The following is a 26,903-nucleotide window of genomic DNA, read 5'->3' as shown; positions in this document are numbered from 1 at the left end:
ATTCTAGTTCAGCTTTGGTCCTTCTTATGCATAATCTTCCAATATCTTTGTAGTTCTCCTCAGTTGCCTGCCCCTTCTTCTACAGGGCATAAACTCTCTTTTTTCCCCTGAGTTCTAGCCAAATCTGGAGTCCTGTTCTGAGCGCTGATTTTAAACCCAACACCTTGCTTAACCCCTACATCGCTCTGCTCCCACACGAGAAACTTGCCCTTGTTTGCTTCAGACTTTGCTGTCTCACACAATGACATGCAAAAGGTGAGCTGTGTCCATCAGCAGGACACACACCTTGTAACTGGAGAGAGACAGAAGATGTAGTGTTAGGTGGCCTGTTAGGACATAAAAGGTGTGTAAGAAGAAAGGCATCAGCTGCCATCAGAGAAGTAGGTGTTTTACATCCACTCTGAGATAATCCCTGAGGTGCTGTGGTGTGAGGTGCATGCCATGAAACACCTGCAAAAGAGCAGTGCCAGGGATTGCAGAGCTCCTCTGTGTATTGAGCAAAACCTGTTGGAAGCAGAGATTTTTCTCACATCTCCAATGCTAGCGATACAGAGACCAGGACGCTGTCTTGTATGCCAGGTCTGAAATCCAAATGTGGAAAATTGCTTTCACATTCTCTCAACACAGGACACAGGGATTTCCCACACAGCCAAGAGAAAATCAGCTGTAATGGAAAGGCTGCAGGGAATTTTGTAGTTCAGGGGGGCTTCCTTGTTTCCTCCTCTCCCCAGTCTCAGCTGTGCTCACTGATGCCAGAGAGGTCCTAGTCATTCCCTCTGCCCTGATAGCTGATCTGGATCAGTCACTTGCTTTCCTAGGCATCCTTGGCTCCCTCAGACACCGTGGTGTTCCCTTTCCAGTGTCTGTGGCTGTGTGCACTCAAACAGGACACAGGTCAGTGGCACTCGTGCATGCTGCTGTGAGCAGTGCCTGCTCCTGGCTACTGGCTGCTTCCTCCTCTCTCTTCCAGCTTCTCTGGGCCTATCCTGCTAGGTCTGCAAAACATCCTGTTTAATCACTTTCAGCTAGTTTTAACCTACCTTGCCATATGTATGCTCAAACCTGCTCACCTACAGCTTTCAGTAAAACTCATGTGACATACCAAATACTCTCCTGAAATCCTTATTTGTTGTACAAAACCTGTTCACCCCACTCAGCTTAATTCTGTTCCCCAGATTATTCCTCCATTGCCCGCCTCTGCTGACAGTGACAAAACATGGACTACTTCATTAGCTCCCTGCGTACACACAAGCAATTTGCTGGAGAGACTCATGGCATTGCTGCTAGTACTGCAACCTCCTGCTTTTAATTACACTTTGCTAAATCCAAAACACTCCTTCCAACATTTATTCTCCTCTTTACTAATAGCACATCTGACAGAAGGCCTCCTTGTATCACCTCTAGGGTGCAGCTTGGCCATAGGTGTGGTTTTATTTTTTCACTGTCCTGCAGTGCTTAATTTTTTTGCTTCCATCTTGTTGAGCAGAAGAGGCAGAAAATCTTAACATGTGGCAGACCAGGGTTTGTCATCCTCAGGAGCTTTGGTCAGTTCAGCTGGACCTCTGTTGTGGTCTTGGGAGCGCGAGCACAGTGTTTGAGCATGGCTGGGGGCAAGCTGATATTCACAAACCCGGAATTTTCATTGCCCCACAAGACCCATAGGGAACGATAGAGTGAGTAAAATTACAGGTACACGTTTTATCCCGAAATGGTTTTGAACAATGACACTGTGAACTGCATGATCATTCATCAGTGATCAGAAACAAGCATGGCAGTAAATCAGGGAATGTAGTGCAGTGACTAAGGCTCATGACTCCTTGGAAGAGTTCTCCTACCCCTAATTTTAAGTTTCACCCAGTGACATGGTCCCTTTGTGAAAAGAAGAAAAAGACCACTGTGAACACCCAGTGGTCTTGCAAAGACAAAGTGCTTTAAGAAAACCCAGCTCTGATGTAGGAAATCGTAAAAATAAGTTATGTTTAACTATGGAATCTGACCGTATATATAGGTCATGTCTGTCTACAACACGTGTATATAGAGACAGATACATCTACGCCTTGCACAATTTACTGTTTCAGTTTTCCTGTTCAGCTAAGGTTCTGTTTCAGAAATTTTCCACCTCCTCCTTGACCTTCCTCCTTCATTATACTCTAATAAGCATTTCTTGCTGCCTGACGGCATCTAGTTCAAATAGCTAGCGAGATCAAACTCAGGAGAAAATAAATAGGAGCCACGAGGCCCTCTATAAAATAGCCTACACCTTTCATGGACTGAAATGGATGTTTGTCAGTAATGAGGCACTGTAATTAAATGAAATAAGCCTTGGCAATACCTCTGCCGTATCTGCCTGTACAATGCTCCCTTAAGCAGCAACACTCCCATGGGAAATTAAATATACTGTCTGTGCATTAGACAGCCTTATTGTTTGGGTGTTCCTGCAGCTAAGAAACCCTCACCACTGTCTCCTAAACAAAGGCCTTGTGGAGGGAAGGTTTTGGGCTTCTCTGAAATTTGGGTGCAGCTCAGCAGCAGACACCACCTGGGTCAGTCTGACATGCCTGCCCTGGGGTGCAGGTGACCACGACAGGCAAGGAGATGAAGGAGAGACTTTGGCTCTTCTCCTTCATTGGCTCCCCTGCTGTGGGCTCTTTCCCCTGCAGCACATCTAAGCATGGGTATAATGTGAATGAGACAATAATAATAATAGTAATCATCATCATGATGATAATGATGAAAACACTGAAAAATCATGCTGCTTTCCTAGGATGAAAAGGTTCAAACACAAGCTGTCCTTTTCTCAGGAGATTACCCAGTCTAACTCTTCAAGTGGCCATGGTGGTCTTTCATTATCCCTTGAGGTGGTGGTGAGCTTTCCTATTACTGGGAAAGTCATGAGAGCCTGAGGAGTGCAAAAAGCACTCTGGTGATAATGCTGACATGAAAACTTCTCTCTTTGTCAACACAGGTGTTTTGGGGGGAACTCAAGGATTCTTCTCAAGGATTTTTCTTCTTACTAAAGGGCCCTACAAAAATGCTGTGGGAGTGAAAGAGAGGAACTATTTTGTCAGCATGCTTTTATCTAAAAGCACTGTCTGGACACCACTTTCCATATCCTTCTGAATCATCTGCAATCCATAGTGTAGGAATTACTAATTTGCTTTTTGTTGTCTTAATGTAGTTTTTCTCAAATTAAGTGCTTATGAGACTGGAGTAAAAAGACTAGAAATGTGTGAATTAATGCTTTCTAAATTCTTTCACTGGACAGGAAAAATGAAAGCACAGTTGCCTTCACAATGAATGCAAAGTGTTGGTTTGATGTCTCTTTAAAAATAGTTTAGTCAAACTCAGCGTCAGAGTTTTCTTTGGAAAACAAATTTTCCAAACCGTTTCCCAGATATAATCAGCATTCCCCAATCTTTTCCAAACTGTTAGACTTGACATTGCATTTTTTTATGAACAAGAAGTTAAAAAAATTGCTGGTATCTAAAAGTGATGTAACACTTCAATAATTTCTAAGACCAAAACTATTAAACAGTTTTGTGCTATTAAATATGTACTCCGATGCAATTAAGTTCTTTCAATTTTCCCATGAAATTTAGCCGCTTTAAAGTGTATTCTCAGAAAATACTAACTTGTTCAAGCCACATAAATTGCTCCAGAGTGTAACAGCCTCTGCATTACCCTCACTTTCATGTAATTTTTGGGGGATTTTTAAAAAATAGAACTAAAAAAAATCAAGAGAAAGAACTGGGATTAGGTAGTTCAATAAGGAGAATCTCAATTAGAGTATAAGATAAATGGGAAAAAAAGAAGAATTGTAGTAAGGGAATAAAGAGCCTTTCATAAGAAAGAAAAGTAGAGATGACAATATTGCTTAAGGTTTGAAGAGAAGGTGTATGCAAGGTGAAGTACTACAGATACATGCAGTCGAGTATGGTTTAGAGGTCAGTTTATCATCTTTATATAGTCAAGTATGGTTTAGAGATCAGTTCAGCATCTCTTCTTAGAAAATAAAGACATGAAGGTATTTTAAAATATTAATTTGATCATTACTTTCACAGTGCATATGTACAGGAAACACTAATACGGATTTCAGTTTGGTAGAGAACTCTAAGAATAGAATTAACAGACAGAATTAGTAAAATCCAAAATCAAATCAGGTACTTACCTAATAAAAGTAAGGTTTCCAGAGAGCTGAAATAATCTATCTGTGTGCGAGGGGTCTGCATCCTCTCTCTTCGCTGTGTTCACAACTGAGCGCTCCTCAGCCTGGTGGGAACTGCTGAGCGTGCCTCCTTCCTTGCTCTCACCAACACCTGGTGTTGACAGCTGTCGGGAAAGGGGAGTGGACTTGGTACACTGTTCTTCTGATTTGCAGTGGCAATTCCTGCAGTGCCATCGCTGAAGTCAGAAAACACCCAAGTATCTGTTGTGTAGAGAGAAAGAAAGAGAGCAAGGAGGAAAGAAAGAGAGAAAAGAGGAAAGAGAGGAAACAAGGAAAAGAGAGATTAAAATAGAAGAAGAGAAAGAGAGAAATAGAGAAAGGGGAAGAAAGAGACAAAAAGAGCGAAAAGGAGGAAGAAAGAAAGAAGGAAAGAAAGAAAAGAAGGAAGGAAGGAAGAAAAAGAAATAAAGAATGAAGGAGAGAGAAAAGGAGAAAGAGAGAAAAAGAACCTGAAGGTACATCCCTGCTACGGAAGCTTGGTCAGGTGCTCAGTTGATGTACACCAGCAGAGCTTCTTCCCTGTCTTATGTGGGCCTACTCCAGCTGACACCAACTCGGATCTTACCTATGATGTTTACACTTCCTAATCGAGTCAACGTTTAATGCTGCAGGGAAGGAGGAATGGTAAACGTGGCTTTCAGTTCCTTTGGAGGAACTGGGAGTCCTGTAAAGCTACATCTCACCTTGGGACATAACACTTGCGCCACCCTTGTCATGATGTGGGGTGAGACACAGGAGGAGGTGTGCTCCTTTCAGCCTGGTGAGAGCTGAGACTGAAGGATGCCTTTTAGGAGCTACTAATTAATATAGTTAGCTAACTAATATGCACTGTTGCTGGTTTTCAGAGAAAAAAGTTTGGGCTTTGTCACCAACGGAATGAGCTGGTTTTCCTAGTCTGAAGCCCAGTAGCAAATGAAAACATATGCAATGTGGGCACTTAGGTGACCAGAGCCCCAAAATAAAATAGGAGCTGCTTCACCTGTGACCTAGGCTATGGAGGGGTGATCCTGCTAGCCCCTGGCAGTGGTGCTGGTGAAGTCTCTGGACACACTAACTTTGCTAAATGAAACTCCTCAGCTACTTTCACTACAATTACCTGTATTCAACATTACTGTAGGATTTTTGTCCTATCTGCTGGATTCTTAAAATAATGAATAGTGTCTTGGCTTCAGTGCCAGTGGGTTATTTAAAGGAGTGTGCACCATAATTTGAGATTCATTTGTGGTTGAACAGGCAAGGGCAAAAATATTGTTCATCATATCAGATTACAATTTTCTTTAAAAACTGATTAGGTTTTCATGACCCACAGCATTAATTTTTATTAAAGTTCCTTATTAAAAAGATCTCTCTTTGGTTATGGGTGGATGTGTTCATCTGAATTTGAGGATACATTATCAACATGCTGTGAGAGAATAGGTAATTTAGTTAAAAATCTCAAAATATGATATTTGCTTGCATCTGAGATAAAGAAGTAATTTTTCTATTTTAGTAGAAGAATGTACCCATCAGAATAAGGTATCCTATCACCATTAGGGCAGTTCCTCACTTTGAACTGTTCTTTTACAAATCATTGGAATTTTCCTTCTGCAATTAAGAAAGTTTATTTAGAACTCCTGCTCCTTTGGGTAGGAACTATATCTCCTTAGGGCCTGGTATAATTTAATGTGAACGTGTCTTCCTTTTTTTTTTTCTGGTGTATAAAACAGAAATGCCTGTCAGCCTTTGAAAACAACAGTCTTTGCAGCTATGCTGTCATGGCACACTGGTTTCATTTAATATTTTATCCAGTCCTTTTCGTACACATTGCAGCTCCTTTATTTGTTACTCACTGAGGCTCATCGTGCTTATATTAACAGCACATTAAATTCCTGTCCAGCTATGGTTTCAAAGTGCAAAGAGTGGCTCTCAGTGCAAACCTAGGCCCTGATGATCCCCAGCCCCAAGCAGGTGATCTGTGGAGTTCTTCTTTTGGTCTTTCCATGGGGATTCTGACTGCCCAAATCCTCTCCAAAAACAGGGGGTCCCTAACATAGGGAACATTTGCCTTCAAAATTATGCTGTATAATTTAAATTTAGTCATATAATCTGAAGACCCTTTCTATTCATTTTTAAAAGTTATATACAGCAGTTGAAGGTGGTGATAAATTCAATTAACTAGGCTGCTATAAACCTTATTTAAATCAAATGAAGTGCATTTCTGCAGCAGTTAGCATCTATTTCATTAACTGTGATTAAAAACTGCTTGGGAGTTAAATTGGTGTGACTTTGAATATAGATAAAGCCAAGGGAAGACAGAACTGTCAGCTGAGCCTGAACCAGATTGGAAAGTCTGGAGTTCTTGTTTGTAACCAGAACACCAGAGCTTTGTTTCTTTTAATTAAAACTGGGATCCTGCAGAATGTAATGGATGTTGTTTAGAAAAGCTGCCCCCTTGTTTCTGATAATTGGATTTTTCTAGCCCAGATTAATATCCTACTATGCCATTTCACTGGGTCCAAGAGGAATCCTCCAAATAATTAAAAAACGAGTGCTGAAGACTATAACCACCTCATTAAGATAAACTTACAACAACATCTTGGGTTCAAATAAGGAGTTCCTTTCTTTTTTTCTGGAAAGAGGCCACAGTTTGTTTAGCTTGGCAGCAGCAAGAAACTGATTTTTACGTATGCAGAAAAGCTCTTTAAGCCATTACTGCTGAATCATTGTCTCTCAAGTAACATGAAATTGGACTAGTACACTTCTACAGGGGTCTGCAGAAACTAATTTTGAGATGGCTATGGCAAACAAGTAATGAAAAACAGAATATAAGTGAAAGTGTCAATATTTTGAGAGAACTTCTGGCATGCAGTCTCACACCAAATAGACTGATAAACACACCTGCCAATACTTAATGCTAGAAATAATATCTACTCTGTTTATTCATCAAAATAATGTTGTTTATGCTCAATATATTATGTAGCAATATATGTAGTAACGCTTATTAAGATGATGGCTTGCTATATCAGCTGATAACCTGATATTATAATGGCAGATATAATTCACATGCCATTTTTTGTTAGTCTGCATTTTTTCCTAGAAAAAGATACAGAAAATTTCAGATACGGTTTAGCCCTAAAAAATATACAACCTAGGAAAGCTTGCTAGACAATCTAGGAAAAAGTTGTTGGAAAAACTTCAATAGAAAAGTACTTGCAGACACTGGAGGAGAATGGGAGGGGTAAAAAGGTCTGTGTGAATATTTAAAAAATAAATTTAAATTACAAGAGCTGTATCAATGAACACAGTCAGGGGGTCATCTGCATTTGGTGGCCAAGAAGGCCAGCGGTATTTCTGGGGTGCATTAGGAAGAGCATTGGCAGCAGGTCAAGGGAGGTGATCCTGCCCCTCTACTCAGCCCTGGTGAGGCACATCTGGAGTGCTGTGTCCAGCTCTGGGCTCCTCAGGACAAGAGAGACGTGGAGCTCCTGGAGCAGCTCCAGTGGAGGGTAACAAAGATGATTAAGGGACTGGAGCATCTCTCTTATGAGGAAAGGCTGAGGGAGCTGGGCCTGTCCAGCCTCAGGAAGAGACACTGAGAGGGGACCTCATCAATGTCTGTGAGTATCTGAAGGGAGGTGCCAAGAGGATGGAGCCAGGCTCTGCTCAGTGGTGCCCAGCAATAGGACAGGAGGCAATGGGGAGAAACTGGTGCACAGGAAGTTCCACCTGGATGTAAGAAAGAACTTCTTTACTGTGCAGTTGACTGAGCACTGGAACAATTGACCAGACAGGTTGTGGAGTCTCCCTGGCTGGAGATATTCCAGAACTGTCCAGATGAAATCTTGTGCCATGTGCTCTGGGGTGGCCCTGTTAGAGCAGGGAGGCTGGACGAGATGAGCCACTGTGGTCCCTTCTAACCCGACCCATTCTTAAAGCTGTGTGTGCTTGTGTTTATCACATAGGTGAATCACTGAGGCTCTGCTTGAAATGGGTAAAAACCTAAGTTTAAATCCGAGAGCAGACTGAGAGTGGAAACCTGTTGAAATCTTAGTAGTCTCACAGGGGCTTCCCTTGCTTTGTGAGAGCTGGTTTTCAACTGACACTTGTGCAGTGCATAGCTTTACTGAGAAATTCTTCCCAGTGAAAAGTTCACATCAAAAGTTGTTAAGTCCCATAATACCACATTTACAGAGGTGAATTGTTAGTGTGTACTTATAGAAATATATTATTTTAAAGCAATATTTTAAAAAGTTCTTATTTCTGGCTCCAATCATCAGCAGTACCTTGTTTGCTACATAGGTCGACTGTCTAGACTACTGTAAGGTTTTGACGTGGTCATCCACGACATCCTTCTCTCTAAATGGGAGAGAGATGGGTTTGATTGGTGGACTGGTTCGGTGGATGAGGAATTTATTGGATTGTTGCATTCCAGGGCAATGATCGATGGCTCAGTGTCCTGAAGGAGATTGGTGACAAAGTGGTGTTCTTCAGGGGTCCAGCATTGTTTAATATCTTCATCAATGACATAAACAATGGGATCAAGTGCACCCTCAGCAAGTTTGCAGATGACACCAGGCTGAGTGGTGTGATTGACACTCCTGAAGAATGGGATGCCAGCCAGAGGAATATGGACAAGGTTGAAAAGTGACATAAGCTGTATCCAGACCATTCTGTTTGGCATATTCTTTGGATGTTCCCTTCACAAATGGGTTTATCCTTTCAGAAACCATTCATATTTTGGAAATCACAACCTGCTGTGGGAATTAATTCTTCATTTAACAGGTAAAATGTCCCTCTTCCTGATACTGATGTAATTCCCACCTGCCTTGAGCTCACCTGCAGAGATCCTGGGTCTCAGTGCTCAGGATTTCTCCACTTTCTTCCAAGCAGTGTTCAGACTAAAGCACTCACCGTGCACCGTGCTCCTCTGCATGCCAGACTTCCACATGCTGACAAATACCTGCCAGCAGCTATGGGTTTTGTCCTGGGAAATTCCAGGTAAACATGATCCCTCAGCCTCTTGCAAGTAACAGCTGCTACTTTTGCTCAAAGGGAATTCCCACTGACTTTGATCTGTAGGGGAGGACATCACCCCTGGTTTGTTTCACTACAGTGTGGTAATACAGCTAAAATGTTTGTCAAGGACATGTGAGAGCAGTAACTTCACAAGCAGCAGGTCTGACTTTTCCACTGCTTACCTTGGTCATACACGCTTTACTCTTAACAAAGTTCTTCGCTATGGACTCCAGTCAGAGCACAACTGGAGTGTGAGCCAAAATACTGCAAGTTAGGATAGGACAGATACCAGCTATTTCTCTGGTATGACCTGTGGAAATCTGCAAGAATGTTGGATTTTGGCCTTTCTACCTTCTAAATTTGCTGTCTTTAGTGTGAGGAAAAGCACTGAAGCTTTTAGGGGGTCTGCTTTTCATTGCACAATGAAGAAATAATATTTTTTAAAACAAAAGAATTATTAGCTGTGCTTACTTTAGGCATGGTACACTGGCCAACCTTCTGTGCTTATTTTAGGCACTAGAGAAATGTGTAGTAAGACTGGTCAACCAAGGGAGCTTAACAAACATATCCTGAAAAGTGGGTGAGATGAGAGGAGCTGCATGGGCAGGAAAAGCAAAAGGAGGATAACAAATACAGCATGAGGCCTGAAATTCCTAGTTAGTCATATGACACAGCTGCAGTGACCATTTATACTCCCTCTTCCAGACTTTAAGCATCAAAGTTTTGATATTTCATGTCATTCTGGCCTAAGTAAGGCATAAAGATCCATTAAGATCATTGTATTCCCCACAGCTAGTGTGTGTGTCCAACAGGCAGTCACTTAGACAAGGTAGCATCCTGCCTTCTGAGCACCAGGGAAAGATCCTGGGGATTGTGTAAGAGCATTTTATCTGTGCAAACATCTGATAATATTACTTAACATTGAAAAATACCTCCTCTAATACTAGGTCTATTGAGAAAGCCCCAAAATATTCCAGGTGCTTTTAGGAGAAGACACACAGCCAGTGCAGAAAAGTGGGCTTTCGAGTGTATACTCTAATTCACAAGTACTTGTCAGAGGTGCTTTCCTGTGGGAATACTTCTGTAGAGCCATGCTCTCAGGTGCGAGAAGAGCTGCTGAGTGCAAGTGAACATTTTGAGCTACTCCAATGCTGCACTGTTTATTCTCATTTTATGGATAGACCCTGCCATGCTGCTGTCCTTGGCCTTGGAGAGCTTCAGGGGAGGTTTTACCTCATATTCAGTGGCCAAGGCCACTAACCAGGGCCAGACATATCTAGCTGTGAGCCGTGTCCCAGCCCCAAGCTTGCTGTGTGACTATTAGCCAGTCACTGTTTTGCTGAATCTTGTTTCTGTCTCTGCTCAGATGGAGACAGCAGTATTTCTGTACCTCGCAGTGGGAACACCCTTTATTCTCTCAGCATGTTCTCTTTGTCGTCTTAGAAATTCTGTCAGGACAAAACCTAGGGATTCTTATACATTTCCCTGCTCTGGTTGACTGGAGCAGTAGCAGCAGGTCCAGGCATGCTGCTGGAAGTCTGGCAGCCCTGGAGCTGCAGATGGCTCACCAGCAGGTTGGACACCCTTCCTGTCTACACACCGTGCATCTATTGGGAGCCAATTCTGTGCTGTACAAGACCTACTACACCACGTGGCACAAATTTCTGAAATGCAGAAGCCCACTGCAGGTGTTGGCCAGTTTTTCTGTGCTCTTAGGGCCAGCGTGATGGCTGGGAAGGAGGCAGCCTGTGATGGGGCACTTGAGCTGGGCTGTTGCAGACCGTGGGCTGGATCTGCTGAGAAACTGGCCCCCAGCTGCCACCTGCTGAGCCTAGAGGAAAGACGCAGCAGAAATCCCGTCCTTATGCCAGGCTTCCTCAGGAGGGGACCTGACGCCATCACTGTGTGCCAAAATCCAAGACAGTAGCTGCAGGCAGATACTAAACACTGTGTCACTGGGCATGTGATGGAAAATCAGCCCTTCTTCAGGTCCCCGAACGGGAACAAGGGTGCTGACTGTAGAACCATGGCCTGAATTGCTGGGCTGGGGGTGCAGTCAAGAAGTCCACAGAGTGAGAAAAATACAACACAGTAGAAGATAACAGCTTATAGTAATCCTGTACGTGAAGTCATAGAAATAAAGTGCTACTCTGTTGTCTATTTATAAGAAGAGGAGCTCATCAGGAGACTTTTGAAATCATAAAGATGCTACTGCAGCATTAGCTGCAGGAGAAAAACTTCCTTTTCCCTTAAATAAATCAAATACCTTCATGATTTAAATCAAATTCAGATCAAGCACAAGTGCACCACTTACTTCAGAAAGCTGGATTTTTTTTGGCATCATGATGTTATAATAAACTTGTTGCTCATCCTGACCGTGATGCTCATTTTCAACTGACAGTTGCGTTGTTTGCAAAATACACCACAGATCCTCACACTTAAAATAAAGATAATTAGCCACCTTTATCAAAACCTCTTCTAAGCAAGGCTATTTTGCCATGTATGTTTACAATGCCCAGCAAAACGGGATCTCATCATAATTTATGATGTCTGGAGAGTAGTGTGAATTGAAAAGAAGACTGCTCTGACCTAATTTCTGCATACCAGGTATGTTTTGTTTTTAAAATAGTGCCTGAGAAAAAAACCCAAGGAAAATGGGAACGAACAAACAAACAAAAACCACCTCCCACAACGAAACAACTCTGCTTTTAGCTATAGCTAACAAACCTCTAATGCCATCTGCTGGAGAAACACTGAAAATGAGAACGAAGTCTCCAGCAGACTACTAATAGCATTATCTTCGTTACTAATTTCTTCTAAAATTTATATTACATGATAAAAAAGCTGAAAAGATTTTAAGAAAGCTAGATGAGCAACTCTGAGCATAATCAGGAGGGTGTACTTTTAAATACCCAAATGATAGGACTTTCTTTTCAATTGTACTCCAGACACTGGCTGCTTGTAATCAAGAAATGGTCCTTTTCTCTTTCTTTACTCCTAAATTATCAATCAAAAAATTATCCTAAAGTACATTTGAATTTTTTTAAGTGCAAAGAATAGCTTATTAGCATTACTGAATCCTTAAGGACATCACTTTAGCACTCAGCAATACAGAAAAAAAAGCCATTTTTTTAAGCCAGCCCCATTATAGAACAAGTACATACAACCTCAAATGCAGCACTGGTCCTTCTTAAGAGAAAATAGGAATAGGAAACAGTGGGGCCTATTTTTGAATATCCTTAAAATGTTTTATGCCAGCATGAACCTGCTGATAGCAGGAACAAGATGAGGAACAAGCTGTTCCTCGTGTCCAGGTGGAACTTCTGTGCATCAGTTTCTGCCCATTGCCTCCTGTCCTATTGCTGGGCACCACTGAGCAGAGCCTGGCTCCATCCTCTTGGCACCTCCCTTCAGATACTCACAGACATTGATGAGGTCCCCTCTCAGTGTCTCTTCCTGAGGCTGGACAGGCCCAGCTCCCTCAGCCTTTCCTCATAAGAGAGATGCTCCAGTCCCTTAATCATCTTTGTTACCCTCCACTGGAGCTGCTCCAGGAGCTCCACGTCTCTCTTGTCCTGAGGAGCCCAGAGCTGGACACAGCACTCCAGATGTGCCTCACCAGGGCTGAGCAGAGGGGCAGGATCACCTCCCTTGACCTGCTGCCAGTGCTCTTCCTGCTGCACCCCAGGATTCCATTGGCTTTCTTGGCCACAAGGGCTCACTGCTGGCTCATGGACAGCTTGTTGTCCACCAGAACCCCCAGGTCCCTCTCAGCAGAGCTGCTTTCCTGCAGGTCAGCCCCCAGCCTGTGCTGGTGCCCGGGGTTATTCCTACCCAGGTGCAGAACCCTGCATTTCCTTTTGTGGAATTTCAGAAGGTTCCTCCCTGTCCATCTCTCCAGCCTGTCAAGGTCCTTCTGAAGGGCTGCACAGCCTCTGGGGCATTGGCCACTCCTCCCAGCTTTGTGTCATCAGTGAACTTGCTGAGGAGGCATCTGCTCCTTCATCCAGGTCATTGATGAACAAGTTAAGCAATACTGGCCCCAGTATTGAACCTTGGGGGACACCACTGGTGACAGGCCTCCACTAGACCGTGTGCCACCAATCACAACTGTTTGGGATCTGCCACTGAGCCAGTTCTCAATCCATTTCATCATCTACTCATCTAGTCCACACTTGCTGAGTTTGCCTATGAGCGTATTGTGAGAGAGAGTGTCAAATGGAGAATCCAGGCAAATTAAAATTCTTCTTGGCAAAGTCTTAGAAAATCATTACACCATATTCAAAAGCATCTTGTTTGCTCATCATTCACTGGTAACAGAACTTAAGCTGCAGAGAAGGCTGTTAAGTCAACCTAAAAACTGCCAAGGCTTGTAAAACATGGGAAATGCAAATCCTAAAGCCAAGGGGTTGTTTCTCTGTGTTTTGCCTACATCTCTTGCATGCTACTCACCCCACAAATCTGTACAAACACTACTGCTCTACAGAAAAGAGAAAACCAACTGGAAAGTCATTTGTATGGACAGAGTACTGCTAAACAGGGACACAGTATTCAAAACAATACAAGTAGAAATAGTTAACTAGATAGATTTATCTCAGAGTAAAGTCTCTTTAAAGTAGGGGCTTGTTTTCATTTTGAGATACAGCCTAGAAATACAGTGTAACACTATAATTATACAATAGTAAGATGCACCTCTGGCTGCAGCAGTAGCTTTTTTTAAACAGATGTATAATGTGTCACAAAATATCAGGACAAAAATAACAAATATATCAAAGTAACTTAGACATCAAGTTGTTACACACTTTTAAAGTACTTTCAGATGAGAGGGATGGAAGCAGGAAAGTATTTTTACCCAGTTACATTTACTGAAAGGAAAATAAACAAGCTGTTTGTGTCATTTATGCATTTTCTTCCTGAAAGGAAAAAAGAACTCAGAACATTCAGGACCCTTCTCATTTAAATGTCTGAAACAAAAAACAATGGAAGGCATCAACAGTTCGGAAAACAAAGGCTGACAGTCCATCCACTGCAGACTTCCTGATAAATCCTAGCCCCAGTGCAATTTAACAGGCCACATCATTAACAGCAAAGGCCACTCCAACAGCAGCACAAACTGAAACTGTTAAACCTGACTTTATCAAACACACAAACCTACAACACATCAGTGTACAGATGAAAACAGCACAGTAACTTTGAGGATATTCATTGGTCTAATTCATGAGAATAATAAAAGAGAAAAACCTACTGACATTCTTAATACATAGCAGAAGAACTAATAAAACAGATATTTGAGTAGTTGATGTGTATTGACATGTAATGGTTTCAGTTCCAGTTGGACCTTTCTGTTACACTGGTCACTGCCTCAGGAAACGGGTCTTTCCACATCTGCCTGAATGCAGCACCATTGAGCAGACTCAGCAACAATACAAGCAAATAAAAATTTGCTCATCTGATGCTCACTAGGATGGATTTTGACTGGAAACATAACAAATTGAATGCTTTCCACTTCATCTTCATGCCTTCCTTCTTCATTTCTGGGGGAAAAAGAGCACCATAACTATTCTAAGTGACTCCCTAAAATCACTGAAAAGTAGAAAAAAACTTCTTAACTCCTTGATCTAAAGCATAGATCTTAGATCACCACAGTCGTATCAACTCAGATACAACTTTGTACCTCACTGATCCTGTACTTTATTGCATGAACTGGAGTCACTGTCCCTGGAGGTGTTTAAAGGAAAGGCTGGATGTGGCACTCGGTGCCATGGTCTGGTTGACATGGTGGTGTTCGGTCACAGGTTGAACCTGATGATCTCAGAGATCTTTTCCAACCTGAGTCTGCAGTTCTGTGATTTCTGCAATACTGATGGTGTAGCAACAGAAACATTTCCAGGGCAAAATATAAAACAGCATTTAACAAAAATGTGCATTCATGGATTAAACACTTTGAATAAAATGTGTGTTAAAATGAAGTTAACATTTCTGGTTTCTTCCATGTTGCCTAGTAATCTTATTCCCAAAATATAAATAAGTAGGATTTTCTCAGTGTGATGAAGTTGTTCGTGAATATATTTGACAGAAAAATTACGATGGCCAGTGACAGACTAAACAGACACTGGGAAACTGCTGAAATGATGAGTAGTGTTTTGTCTTCTTCCCAACACACATTTCTTAAGTCACATAATCATCAACACTGATTTTAAAACTTGAAAAAAAGTATCTTAGATCTGGTATTTGAAACTTGTCTTATAAACCTTAATATCTGTAAGTGACCAATATATTTTGTTTGGAGGCTTTTCTTCTATTTTGTTTTTTCACCACAACATTTTTTTTTTTCTTTTTTTAATGAAATTTTGCCTAGTCTGTGTGATATGAATGTAAGTTTCTTTGGAGAAAAGACCATTTAAAACATGCACATGCTTGCAGCATACAGCTGCTGTGAGGTAGTTAAAATGACCTTGCAACAAAAGATGGCTTTCTTCCTGTGATTTTTATTGTGGTCCTCTGCCAACTTCATCCCAAATGCTAGATAGTGTGATTCAGAAAGACATGGAAATGCAGCTGACAAAACAGATGATGAAGATCAATTAGCTAAGGGAGGAGAAGTGGGAAGGCAGAAGTCACTTGCAGATGATCTTACAGAAATGAGCATGCAAATCTTACTTAAACTTGTGAAGGTCCACTGATGTAAATGGCAACATTTTTCCTATGTTATACCAAACCCTATGAGATATTATCATCTGGTCTTCGGTGAAGTATTGACTTGAGGAACATGGCTTGCTCTTTTGAAGAACTGCAATTTCATATATTAGCACCATAGTTTAATTTTGTATTTTTTAAGTACATTTTTTTCCTGGCATTTGAGGGCTGTTCAGCAGAAGGCTCTCATGCAACCTTTTTTCCAGTAGATGAAATAAAAGGTCAAAATATGCTATATGGAGCAGGCAACATGATTCTCTGGTCTAGGTCCCTTGCAACATAGGCAAAAAGTTGCAGTTTTAGCTTTAGGCACAGCTGACATCACCTCTGTATTGTTGTGTCTCTTGTATGTGCACAGTGTGATCTAGAAAGCAGGGTATAATGGAGACAATCCCGCTGCAAGGCTGATGGCAAAGCTGCGCACAAAAGAACAGTATATGCTACGTACAGCAGCGATACATTGCCTTTCTCTTTGTCATACTTCTCAACGTGTTCAAACGATTTCCAGATGCTGAGTTTTGTTAGTGTAGAATTAAGGTAGGATTTTGAATTGTTTTCTAAAAGCCTCACAATAAATAATGTGGCATGTTTTAGAGCAGAAGTCGAAAAACAAATCACTACATTTGTGAAGAGGAGAAATTGCTGCGATGGGCCAGACTACTTCAGTTTAGTTCAAAGGCATAACACTGGTGTTGTCATGTAAGAGAAGCTTCAGAGGAAAAGACAAACTGAACTGGTTGCGGTTAGCTGGGACTCAGCAAGTTGTCTGCTGTTTCTATTTCAGGAAATATGAAAACCTTAAGCTTCAGGGAGCAGGAAAACCTTAACCTTAATCCAAACATCTTACCTCTTTGCATTAATTTAGTACTCTAATGAAAGGTGCTTATTTCCTGTATAAAACACTCAAGTCACTTTCTAAGATCTCTAACTCTTTACTGAAGATTTTCACGTGTGTAAGAAAACGCCCTCATTTCTGACGCTGTCACTGTCCAGCTTAATGCCTTACATACGCAAAGCTTTCACCACAAGAAGAAAAAGGCTGTGCTGTGCAGGTGTGTGAAGCTTCAGACAGCTTGCTGGCATGGCCAAGTGCCCACAATACAGGCTGAGCCCTCCTTTACTCAGTTTAATGCCTACTCTCATCTGCAGTGACTTTAAGTACCTTTCTACCTCTTTCCATCTATCTCCACAGTCCAGAAGATGGACTATTTGTCCTATTACCCAACAGAAAACTGTAAGGGAGCAGCTTTTCTGCAGCCAAGAAAGACACAAGGTGAGCAACCTCCCACTCTCCCCTCTCCTAAGTCACATACAGGTCGATGTAACAATGGCTCAGATATGGCTTGGTGCACTCATAACCTGCCAGAATGGGTCCCCTGGACTTCAGATTTCTGTTTTTACTAATCTTCTCTGCTTTGCAGTCTGTTCTTATGCTGTTGCAGCAGCCAATGACATGATGTCAGGACACGTAGGCTTATCTGAGCTGGCATTCATCTTGGCAAGTCAGGTTCAACTACCACTGAACTGCAGCTGGTAATTCAACATACAGAGTCTGGCCTTGAATCTTCATAAATACATAATTATGTTCCAGCCTCTGTTTGAAATTACAGAAACGACACCAAGTCACCACATCTAAACATGAGGCCATGGATTTCAAATCCTAATTCTGTGCTGTTTTAAAAAACAAACAGAACTCTTGCCCTTTGTTATAAACCAGGTCTCAAACACATTTATCCACAGCAACAGAGTATTCAAACGTGTTTTATAAACAAAATACTTTTATTAGACTAGTACATGGGTTATTATAAATCAAGAATTAAAATACAGTTGGTATGAAACTACTGTTTCAGTTCATTTCACTAAAGTCGAAGTTACTGTAGATTAACCTCAGGAGGTAATATTTATCCAGAAAAAAAAAGGTTTTTAAAAATATAGATGGAATTTCTTTTTCCTCTTTTTATTTAGCATGTTTTGGCAATATAGCTTAAACTAGATAACTTAGCTAACAGAACATAACACTAAGCAAAACCAGAACTTAACGGGAACTGTTAATAGACTGTTTTATTGATTTGTTCCTGCTTCTGAAGTGAAAATTATCCCATCACTACATTTTTACAATTTACAAGATGTAATTATTTTTCATTACTCTTTCTGCAAGAACTCCATCCAAGAAAAACATCTTGAGTATTTAGAGATACTCAAGATACCTCATCCATCTTATTGGGTAACTGCTTCTAAGAAGGGCCCGAGATAAAGAAAAGTCTTCTTATCGTTTCTTCTTGTTTTATAGAAGCATCATATCAGTGTTTCCCTATCTGGACACCAGTAGCCACATCCAGCCTGGTAGAGTACTCAGAAAAGGAAAAATATACTTGGGTGTGGCCTCTACAGACCACACTGTCACCTGAGTGTGCAGTTACTGTGGTTTTTCATGGAGTCAGAGATGAAAAGAAATGGCTGGGGACGTGCAAAACAAAGAGCAGTCTCTTCTAAAACAAGAGACCCTTTCTACAATAAGCAGGCTCAGCATGCCACTTCAGAATGCTGCAGCAGCAAGAGAATATGAGCCTCAGATTAAAAATGGTAACCTGGTCTAATATATATATATATATATATATATGTATATATATGTATGTATGTATATGTATCTCCTTCAAGCCCACAGAGAAACTTGCAAATTATTACTATTTGTTATTTTAAATATCAGCTGTATCAGAAACCTCATTCTAACCTAATTTCTGCCACCCTGCTGCTGTGTAAACAAGGCAGAGACAGTTACCCTGCAGCTCCTTTGGGACGCTGTTGTAAGCAAAGTTGTTGCTTTTGTATCAGATGGTATGGTTGGATTACTTCAGGGATCCCTCTAACCTCTGGATACATTTCTACTTTTACACAGTATCCCTGACAGGCTCAATGATCTTGATTATTCTCCTCTCAATCATCAGTTATAAGAACTGTTATTAGCAATGCCTTGCTCATCAGCTAAACCAGTGACTGTTTTCATGCTCTTCAAATGCAAATCAAAATCTTACCTTAGGCCTCTTCCTTCAGAGGGTGTGACAAGTCAGCCCCACTGGCTCATGTTACTATACTACTGTAATTGGACTGTTTTCAGTACATACCCATTTCCTCAAAGGAATAGGTGGGATCTGTCTCTGTACTCTTCCTTGACCTGTACCTTGGCTAGGTAAGACAAGGAACGTGGACTGCTTTACCTTTTCTAATGGACAATTGGGTGAAAGAGGTCCCAAATTTAATGAGTATTTTTTTTCTTTTTTTCCCCCCCCTCAATGTAGGAGCAACATATTTTGATCCAACCTAAATTCCTTGTCAAATAATTTAACCCAGACCAGTAATAGCCTTCTCTAAACCAACTCTGTCATCCTATGCAAGACTTAACTGCATTAACTTAGGTTGCTTTGTTTAATTCGACATAAATGTTTCTCTGATGTAGAATTTCGTCTACACACCCTACATTTCATGGCAGGTTTCTGTACTTTTTATTGCTGCCCACATTCCAGACACTCTTCTGCCAGTAGTCTAATATCCCTGTTCTCAAAAGATCTGTCATGGAATTGTTCTAAAATATAAAATTTGATTTTTCATATATGGTCTGATCCTCATCCCAGTGTATATATAGCAAATAGGGTTGAAAACCACAGACTTTCCAACAACTGTTTACATCTCCATTTAATATGAGAACACTTCCCCATTATATAGTAAGAATATGAGGCACAGGAAAAATAAATTAATATAATGACTGGGAATGAGAAAACTTACTGTTTTAGAGAGTCATCTCCTACATGTAGTGGAAATATCACATATACCTTATAAAGTTGTATACCGTACTGTAATACATATGACATAATTTTCCAGTTTCCTGGAAGAGAGGCATGAAAGCCATTTACGGACAACTACCTTGTATTTTCTCCAAAATAAATCACATGAATTACACGTGGAAATTGGAGTAAGGAGGGATTATATAGAAGTGCCATTAAAAGTCAAAAAAGGCACTGATCCTACAGTTGAATCTGAGTAGTCATACACCTGAGTAAGACCAAGAACAGTTTCTCCAAAGTCTCATCAAAATTCACTAATAAAATCAGACTGAACAATGATATTAGCTTCTGAAGAGCTTGACAGTACCGTAACACCATTGAAAATATCCCTCTTTTATCCATTTCAACAAAAATCATAATCTGAATTACATGTATACTGCATATCTGCATAAGCACCAAGATAATATAAAGTAAAAGCTTATCCATCAAGTCCCTCTGATAAATGGTCCCCGATAAAAAAAGGAAATTTTTGATGTACATATAAGTACTTCTGGCAAGAGATACATAAAAGAAAAGTCACTGCAAAGTCTGAAAAAAATTCTAAAACTTGTAATAAAAGATCAAAGGTGGAGCATTTCTAATAGTCTGAGAAATAATGAAATTCACTCCAGTTCCTAAGATAATCTGCAGATCAATTGTGAAGATTTATCAGATTGTACCACACTCCCACCTTCTCTTACACACTGCACACAAGGTCAGAACGGAAGCTTCTGCTAAGCTTACAAGTCAGCAAAGCATGTGAAAGCTCAGAACATTCAAATTTTCTTTTCCACTATAAAAACAAGAGACTGGCAACTTAGATCAGAGACAGATAGACTTTTGCTACAGTCCATCAAAGTAATTTCCAGAGAGGCAGTTGTTTTAAATTAACTGCACTTGCATCATTTAAATTAATACAATTCTCTATTTCTATCCTGTTTTCACTGACAGCTGTGCTCTTACTTATCCCTCTGCTGTTTAAAAGAGATCATAGATGAGTTCAAACTCCTAGGGCCAGATTTTTTAAAAGAGCGTGTGCCACCTAACAGCTCAGCAGGTCTCTGTATGCTGGAACCATCATCAGTGTGCTTCATTGCTACTTGCCATTTGGTCAGTTCCTAGCTTAGCATTAATGCTGTGCTCCATCTTCTGTAAAACTGCTGGAAGATCCAGTACAGAAGAAATAATATAATGAGGTACGGGGGCGGTATCTACTGGGACGGTCATTGCTTTGTTTAACCAGACCGTTGCTTTCAAGCCAGCATTCAGGCCTCCTTGAATATCTGTATCTAGAGAGTCACCGACCATCACACACTCTGCGGGCTGCACCCCCAGGAGATCGCAACAGTAATGAAATATGGATGGCGCCGGTTTCTCCTCTTTCTGCTCTCCCCCCACAACGACGGCATCGAAGTAGGGCTGGCAGGCGCACGCCTCGATCTTCTCCCTCTGTGTCTGCCTGTCGCCGTTGGTGAGGAGCAGCAGGCGGAGGCCTTTCCGCAGCTCGGTGAGCATGGCCCGCGTGTCCTCGGCCAGCGTCAGGTGCTGCAGCCGCGTCGTCTTCCACAGGTAATAGCACTCGGCCGCCAGGTCGCGGTTCGCCTCCCCCCCGATGGTCTCCTGGATCGCCTCCTCCCAGTGCGAAATCCGCAGGTCGGTGATGCACATCTTGGCGGGATCGTGGCACTCCTTGAGGAGCTTGGCCTGAACCTTATCGCAGATGGAGCAGGCCTCTTCCTCCCCGTAGTGGTGCTTGGACTGCAGGGCGCTTATCACCTGCATGGGACGCGGGGGCGCGCGTCAGGGCGCTGCGGGGCCGCGCGGCGCGCTCCCGGAGCGGCCCCCGGCCGCGTGTCAGCAGGGAGGGAGCGGGAGGGAGCGGGACACGCGCGGAACCGCAGCCGCCGGGCCGGGAGGCCGCGGTGGCCGCAGGGCCCTCGTCGGAAGGGGAAGAAGGGCAGTACCTCCTCGATGGCGCGCCGCCCGGCCGCCGCCGTGTCGATCAGGCCGTGTTGCTCCAGGTCGAAAAAACACCGCCTTGACGCCGTGCAGCCCCATGGCACCGCCTCCCGCGAGAGCCGCCCCGCTCGAACGGCGGAGGGGAGCGCCCCTGACCGCCGGCAGAGCCGCCCGTGCCGGGCACAGCGCGGCGGGGGCGCCCCGGCCCGCTCCGGCCCCGCCCCTCCCGCCCGGCCCGCGGGGCGGGGCGTGGGCGGGGAAGGCGCTGCCCGGGGCGCGCTGGGCTGCGGGCGGCGGTCGGCGCTCCCAGGTGCCCCCCTCAGAAAAAGAGGGTTGAAATCGCGCTGCCCCCTGGAATGGGCTGTGAGGAGACTGTGCCCGAATTCCGAGTCCTCTTGCCAGGGCTGGGGCAGGAAGAAAGGCCGCGGGAGCTCCCGTGCCCCGGCTGCCGCTTGGCAGCCGCGGTGCCCGGCGCACCCTGACCGTGCCGGCCGTGGGCGGAGCGCGGAACGCGAGGGGAAAGGGAGCCGTGGCGGGGCGGTGGCTGAGCCCGGGAGGAGGAGCGGCGGTACGGGAGCCCCGGGCGTGGCGTGGCTGGGGCCGCGCCGCGGGTTTGGGGGTGTGTGTTTTGAGTTTTCGCGTTTTGCTTTGGTTTTTTTTCTCCGTGTAGGAATGCTCTCTGGGTGAATCAACGGGACAGCTGGTTGGAAAATACCTGTTGAGATGTTGCCAGGGAACAGCTTTGCCGTGAAAGGATTCCCTTCGCAGCGCTTCCACCCGGAAAGGCCTGCCTGCTCCCGGGTGTTGTCAGCAGCTTGGCTGGCTGTGCCAGCCCCGGGGCCGCGGCTGCTGTCGCTGGGGAAGCCTGTCACCAGCCTTAGGGAACGGCACCAGCCAGGTCTCTGCACGGGGTCGCTGCGTGGTGCCCAAGGATGCCGAAGTCTGTAGGTTTGCACTCCGAAGCATACCGTGCACAGGACCTGGTGAACAGGGACCTGCACGAGGGAGGAGGAGGACACGCATGCAAAAGATTCGGTTCGGTTCGGCTTGGCTTTCCCGGCTTCCCTGTTACATTCTGGAGCGAGTCCTTTTGCAGTTACCTGCGGGCACAGCAGCCACAGCACGGGCATTGAATCATCCAACAGCAAGTGTTCCTAATAAAGCCAAAGTCAGTAACTCCACTGTAACTCCACTATTTGGGGAACCTGTATAGTGGATTATTTGAAACTCCAAAGGTCAATATTTTCTAGAGCAAATGAATCACAAAGGCATTTGAATGAAGGCCTGAATAGCTTCATAGAACAAGATTTTCAGGTGTATATACCAAAGACTGTTTCAGAATTGGTCATTTTCCCCAAGGTGAAGTTTAACAGGCTCTTGTTCGTTGCTAATGTTTTGATAAACACAAGGTATTTTTTACCAGCCAGCAAGCAAATTTTGTTACCTTGATTAGTGTTTAATACTACTAATGTCGATTAGACATTAATAATTAACTGCAATTCACAAAGCTGGAGGAAACTTTGTCTGTTACCAAAAAAACTGTAAGTTCACTCCAGGTCACTTTCTGTTCTAAAAACTGCACCTTTGACAGCAATCTCCTTGTCTGACAGAAGACATTGAGTCACATGCAAGGCCAAAGTAATTGTGCTCAAGAGCTTGGCATAAGGCAAGTAAAACAAGAGAAGATGAGCCTTGAAGGAGAGAGGGGGATTCTGAGAAGAAACAGAGATAGCTAAGGATCCTGTAGTTAAGGCAATAAGAGGAGTTTTAAGAAAATTACCTGAGTAAGGGACAAGCTGAAACGTAAGATACACTGCACATTCTAGAAGTGATAATGTAAGAATGCCAGTTTGGTATCTTTAAATGAGGAATTGCTCTGGATGTCTTTTAAAAAGGAAGAACATCATAGACACTTCCAAAGAAAGCCTGTTGTCCATATATAAAGAAATAATAATTTGTGATTTATTTATCATAGTTTCTCCTTTTTTTTTTTTTTTTTTTGCTACAAGATATGTTTAGGCGTTCAGCATTTAGAACTGTCTGATGGTTTTTTCCTGCATCCTTACTGGAGTCTCAATGGGTTCCTTTTTGGTTGTGTTAGCACTATGAGAGAGAGAGCAGGTGAGCTTCCTGGGTGCCCAAGCTGTTTCCTCATACTGAGGAAGACTTAAGGCTTGCTGCTGTTTTCCTTCTGTCTTCTACAGCTGTCTGATTTCTGCTGGAGAGAGACCTTGCAGGGGTGGGAATCAAACCTGGGTGATCAGGAGTAGGTGGCCTGTGTGCACAGTGAAAGTCACCTGCTCCAACCTTTAGATCTAGCACCTGGAAACTAATCTTGGGAGATTTTTCTTTCCTGCTTCCACACAATATATTATTAATTTGGTGGCTGATTTTTTTTCCTATATCTCAGTAAGAGAGATATTAAGAAGTGTATTCATGTTCAGTGATACCCGTAACATATTTCAAGCTCAATGTGTTGAGGAATACTTCTCAAACAGGTGGCTTGGCCTGCAATCTGCAGATTAAAATGCAGATGGGCTCCTCGTTGGAGCTCGAGACAAGAGGCCATAAAGTCCCAGCCTTTGGGATAACAAAGGACATGAAGACAGGTGACTGCAGCCAGCTGAATGCGCAACTGTGAGTTAGAGCAGAAGCCGGTGACTCCCGACCTTTTGGATAAGGTGACGTCAGTGCGCTGGATGAACACAGAGCGGGGAGGCAGGAGAAGACAAGAAGGAAGAGCGGGACTGACGCCCGGGTGAGACGATGAGGGTATAAAACCGCGGGGGTTCTCGGGCTTGAGGAGTTTGGATGTATTCGGGTGCGCACTGCTCTCCGCTGACCATGTTGCTGAGCTATAGAGTGTGGTCGCTGTAAGAGCAAAAGGCGTCAGCGAACCAGGGACAAGGCTGGGGGTCAGGTCTTTGCGAAGGTGCTCGCTTGCCTTGGAGCCCTCGTTCCCGTAAGCTCAGGAGCGCTGGGCAGAGCGGAGGCGGCGGAGGCGCCGCTCCGTGTGCCGGGCAGAGCGCGGCTGCCCGCGGCCTCGGGCCGGAGCTGCCCGGCTCCCTGCGCGGCTCTCCCGCCCGGCTCCCTGCGCGGCTCTCCCGCCCTCGCCGCCGTTTCTCTTTCGTTTTCACGCAGGCCGCGCGGTGCTGCGGGAAACGAAACTGGGCGGAGTCTGCGCCGGGCCGGGCCGGGCCGGGCTGGCTGCTGGAGCGCCCGCGGGTTCCGGGGAGTCGGCGGCGGCTCGGAGGTAGCGGCGGGGCGGGGGCGCGGGAGGGAGGGCAGGGGTCCGCGGGCCCGCCGAGATGGGGTGCCCGCAGCCCGGCTGCAGCGGCCTGGCCCGCGGCTCGGTGACGGCAGCCTGAGGTCGTCTTTGGTCCGTGTGGCTGCGCCTGAGGTCCCGGTCAAGTTCAAGTGTCGCCGGCTTTCCTCTGAAGGAACAGATCCTAATTCTGGGGAAATGTTACTGATTTTTTTCCTCCCACGGAATTCAGTGAATGATTCAGTCTTTTTCTGTCAAGAAATCTGCTAAGAAATCTTCTCTAATCACTAAATTGTCCATTCTGCTTTCAAAAAACTGTTATTCCAAGCAATGACTTCAAAAACTTTGGCAGACTAATCATTTGAATTATAAATTCGAATTGGTTTCCCATTAACTTTGTTACTGGCACCAATTTTCTATTTTATATCATAGCAGTGATCTACCAGTATTAGGGGCTGTCTTTATTCTATGTCTAGAGCAACAGACAAATCTTTGAATGTTACTTTGCAGCATCTACTGAAGATTGTGTCAAAATGGATTTTGAGTGTATGACCAGGATCAACCATTACTGTCAAGTATATAAACTTAAAGTGGTTTATGACACCATCAATATGACGGGCCCAGCTCATGATCCTGAGTAAGTTTACTCTGTGTGTCAATAACTAGCAGAGCTCTTCCTGCAATGAACAAACTGGGTAAAGCTTGCAGTCACAAATTTTAATCTGCTGAAAGCACATATGTAGTGGGAAAGCTTGTTGAAACCATGAATTGAATGGTAGGTGCAAAGGGATGACAGCAAGGGATACAGTTTAAGGAGAAAACGTATTTCAAAGGTGATGGCTCTTTTTCAGAAAGTACCAGCAAAGCAGCTGTTACTTCCTAGTAACTCTATTGTATGTTATGCATCTCCTCTCAGGAGGTCGATTGGGTTACAGCAAGTATTTCAGTTTATGACTTAAGTGCTACAAATCAAAGTGTTTACAAAGCATTGTTGATTTCTAACCAGAAAGGTTGGGTGTATTAACTCATTGGATACTAACATGTTCAATGTGTAGTTTATTTTCTAACATCTCTTACAAGAAAAGAGTCTTTTCCTTAAGAAGTTTTGCTTTCCCTTTTAGAGACAATTACAGGTGATGGAATGTGTTTTACTTTTTAACATTGATATAGTGTATTTCTCCCTTGCCAAAGGATCTATAATATGTCCTTGTGTGATATTTGAAAAATTTTTTGCTAGTTTGCATGAAGACAAGCCTTATGTTAATAATTAATATGGTTTTTTAGATGTGTTGCATTTTGTCAGACAGCACTGTCTATGCAGACTTATTCTTAAATCTGACTACCATCCCAGAATAAATTAATAAATATTATCTGGATCTCAAATGTTAATCAGTTATCTTAATTTTTTCCCCATAAGGCTCATGTAATTAAAAAAAGTAACCCTTATTGCAGCAATGACTACAGCTCTGACACACAGCAACATCTTAATGCTTCAAAAGTGATGGCAAGGGACTGACAGAACTTACATACATTCCAAATTATTTATCCCGTTTATTGTGCTTCTTCTTTGCTTTTCTGTGTGTTCTGCTACATTCACAAATGCAATTCAGCCCATTGTGTGACAGTGGTATCTAGGAAAATCCTGGGTAACTTGGGCTATTTCAAGGATACCGTGTAAAGTGTTTGGCTATAGGGATGTGTGCTATAAACCTCCTTCAGTGCCCTTGTGCTGCTCTTTCCCGATGTTCTGCCTGCTAACAGGATGCATTGACCACAATGTAAGAAGGTTGTGAGAGCCCAGGATGGCTCAGTCCTGAGCTTTCTTGGTCAGGGAACACAGTGAGTGGACAATTAGACCAGTCCTGCCTAAACCTGTCAAGTCTGGGAATTGCTTATTAACTTGGGGTTCATGGTGGATAAGTATGACTCTGCATTTGTGACCACC

The 26,903-nt window shown here is 43.3% G+C and overlaps 2 protein-coding genes and 1 long non-coding RNA gene across 5 annotated transcripts in view; 1 reads left to right on the top strand and 2 right to left on the bottom strand.

Annotated features, from left to right (window-relative positions):
• LOC109143517 overlaps window positions 1-4,302 on the bottom strand; it is a 50,088-nt gene extending 45,786 nt beyond the window's left edge. Inside the window, exon 1 of the long non-coding RNA XR_005604059.1 lies at window positions 4,169-4,302. This is a non-coding gene — a long non-coding RNA (uncharacterized LOC109143517). The remainder of the gene's footprint in view (window positions 1-4,168) is intronic.
• Window positions 4,303-17,674: 13,372 nt separating this feature from the next.
• LOC104684372 (N-acetylneuraminic acid phosphatase) lies at window positions 17,675-21,902 on the bottom strand. The gene is given in 3 exon segments (XM_039569544.1): window positions 17,675-21,510; window positions 21,699-21,764; window positions 21,766-21,902. Coding segments are annotated over 3 exon segments (789 nt in total). The 5' UTR covers window positions 21,793-21,902; the 3' UTR covers window positions 17,675-20,814.
• Window positions 21,903-21,963: 61 nt separating this feature from the next.
• Window positions 21,964-26,903, top strand: part of EIF2AK2 (eukaryotic translation initiation factor 2 alpha kinase 2) — a 23,603-nt gene continuing 18,663 nt past the window's right edge. The window contains exons 1-4 of one of the 3 annotated variants that reach the window (XM_019281195.2): window positions 21,964-22,261; window positions 22,364-22,861; window positions 23,703-24,451; window positions 25,469-25,595. In XM_019281195.2, coding sequence (XP_019136740.1) covers window positions 25,492-25,595 — 104 coding nt within the window. In that variant the 5' untranslated portion in view covers window positions 21,964-22,261; window positions 22,364-22,861; window positions 23,703-24,451; window positions 25,469-25,491. Of the gene's footprint in view, window positions 22,262-22,363; window positions 22,862-23,702; window positions 24,452-24,573; window positions 24,947-25,468; window positions 25,596-26,903 lie in introns of those variants that run through there. The other 2 variants (XM_039568703.1, XM_039568702.1) reach the window with 2 other exon arrangements.

Source organism: Corvus cornix, chromosome 3 (genome assembly GCF_000738735.6).
Source record: "Corvus cornix cornix isolate S_Up_H32 chromosome 3, ASM73873v5, whole genome shotgun sequence".
In the NCBI taxonomy this organism is placed as follows: Eukaryota; Metazoa; Chordata; class Aves; order Passeriformes; family Corvidae; genus Corvus; species Corvus cornix.
The sequence above is the reverse complement of the archived record's forward strand: the minus strand, read 5'-3'. Positions and strand labels throughout refer to the sequence as shown.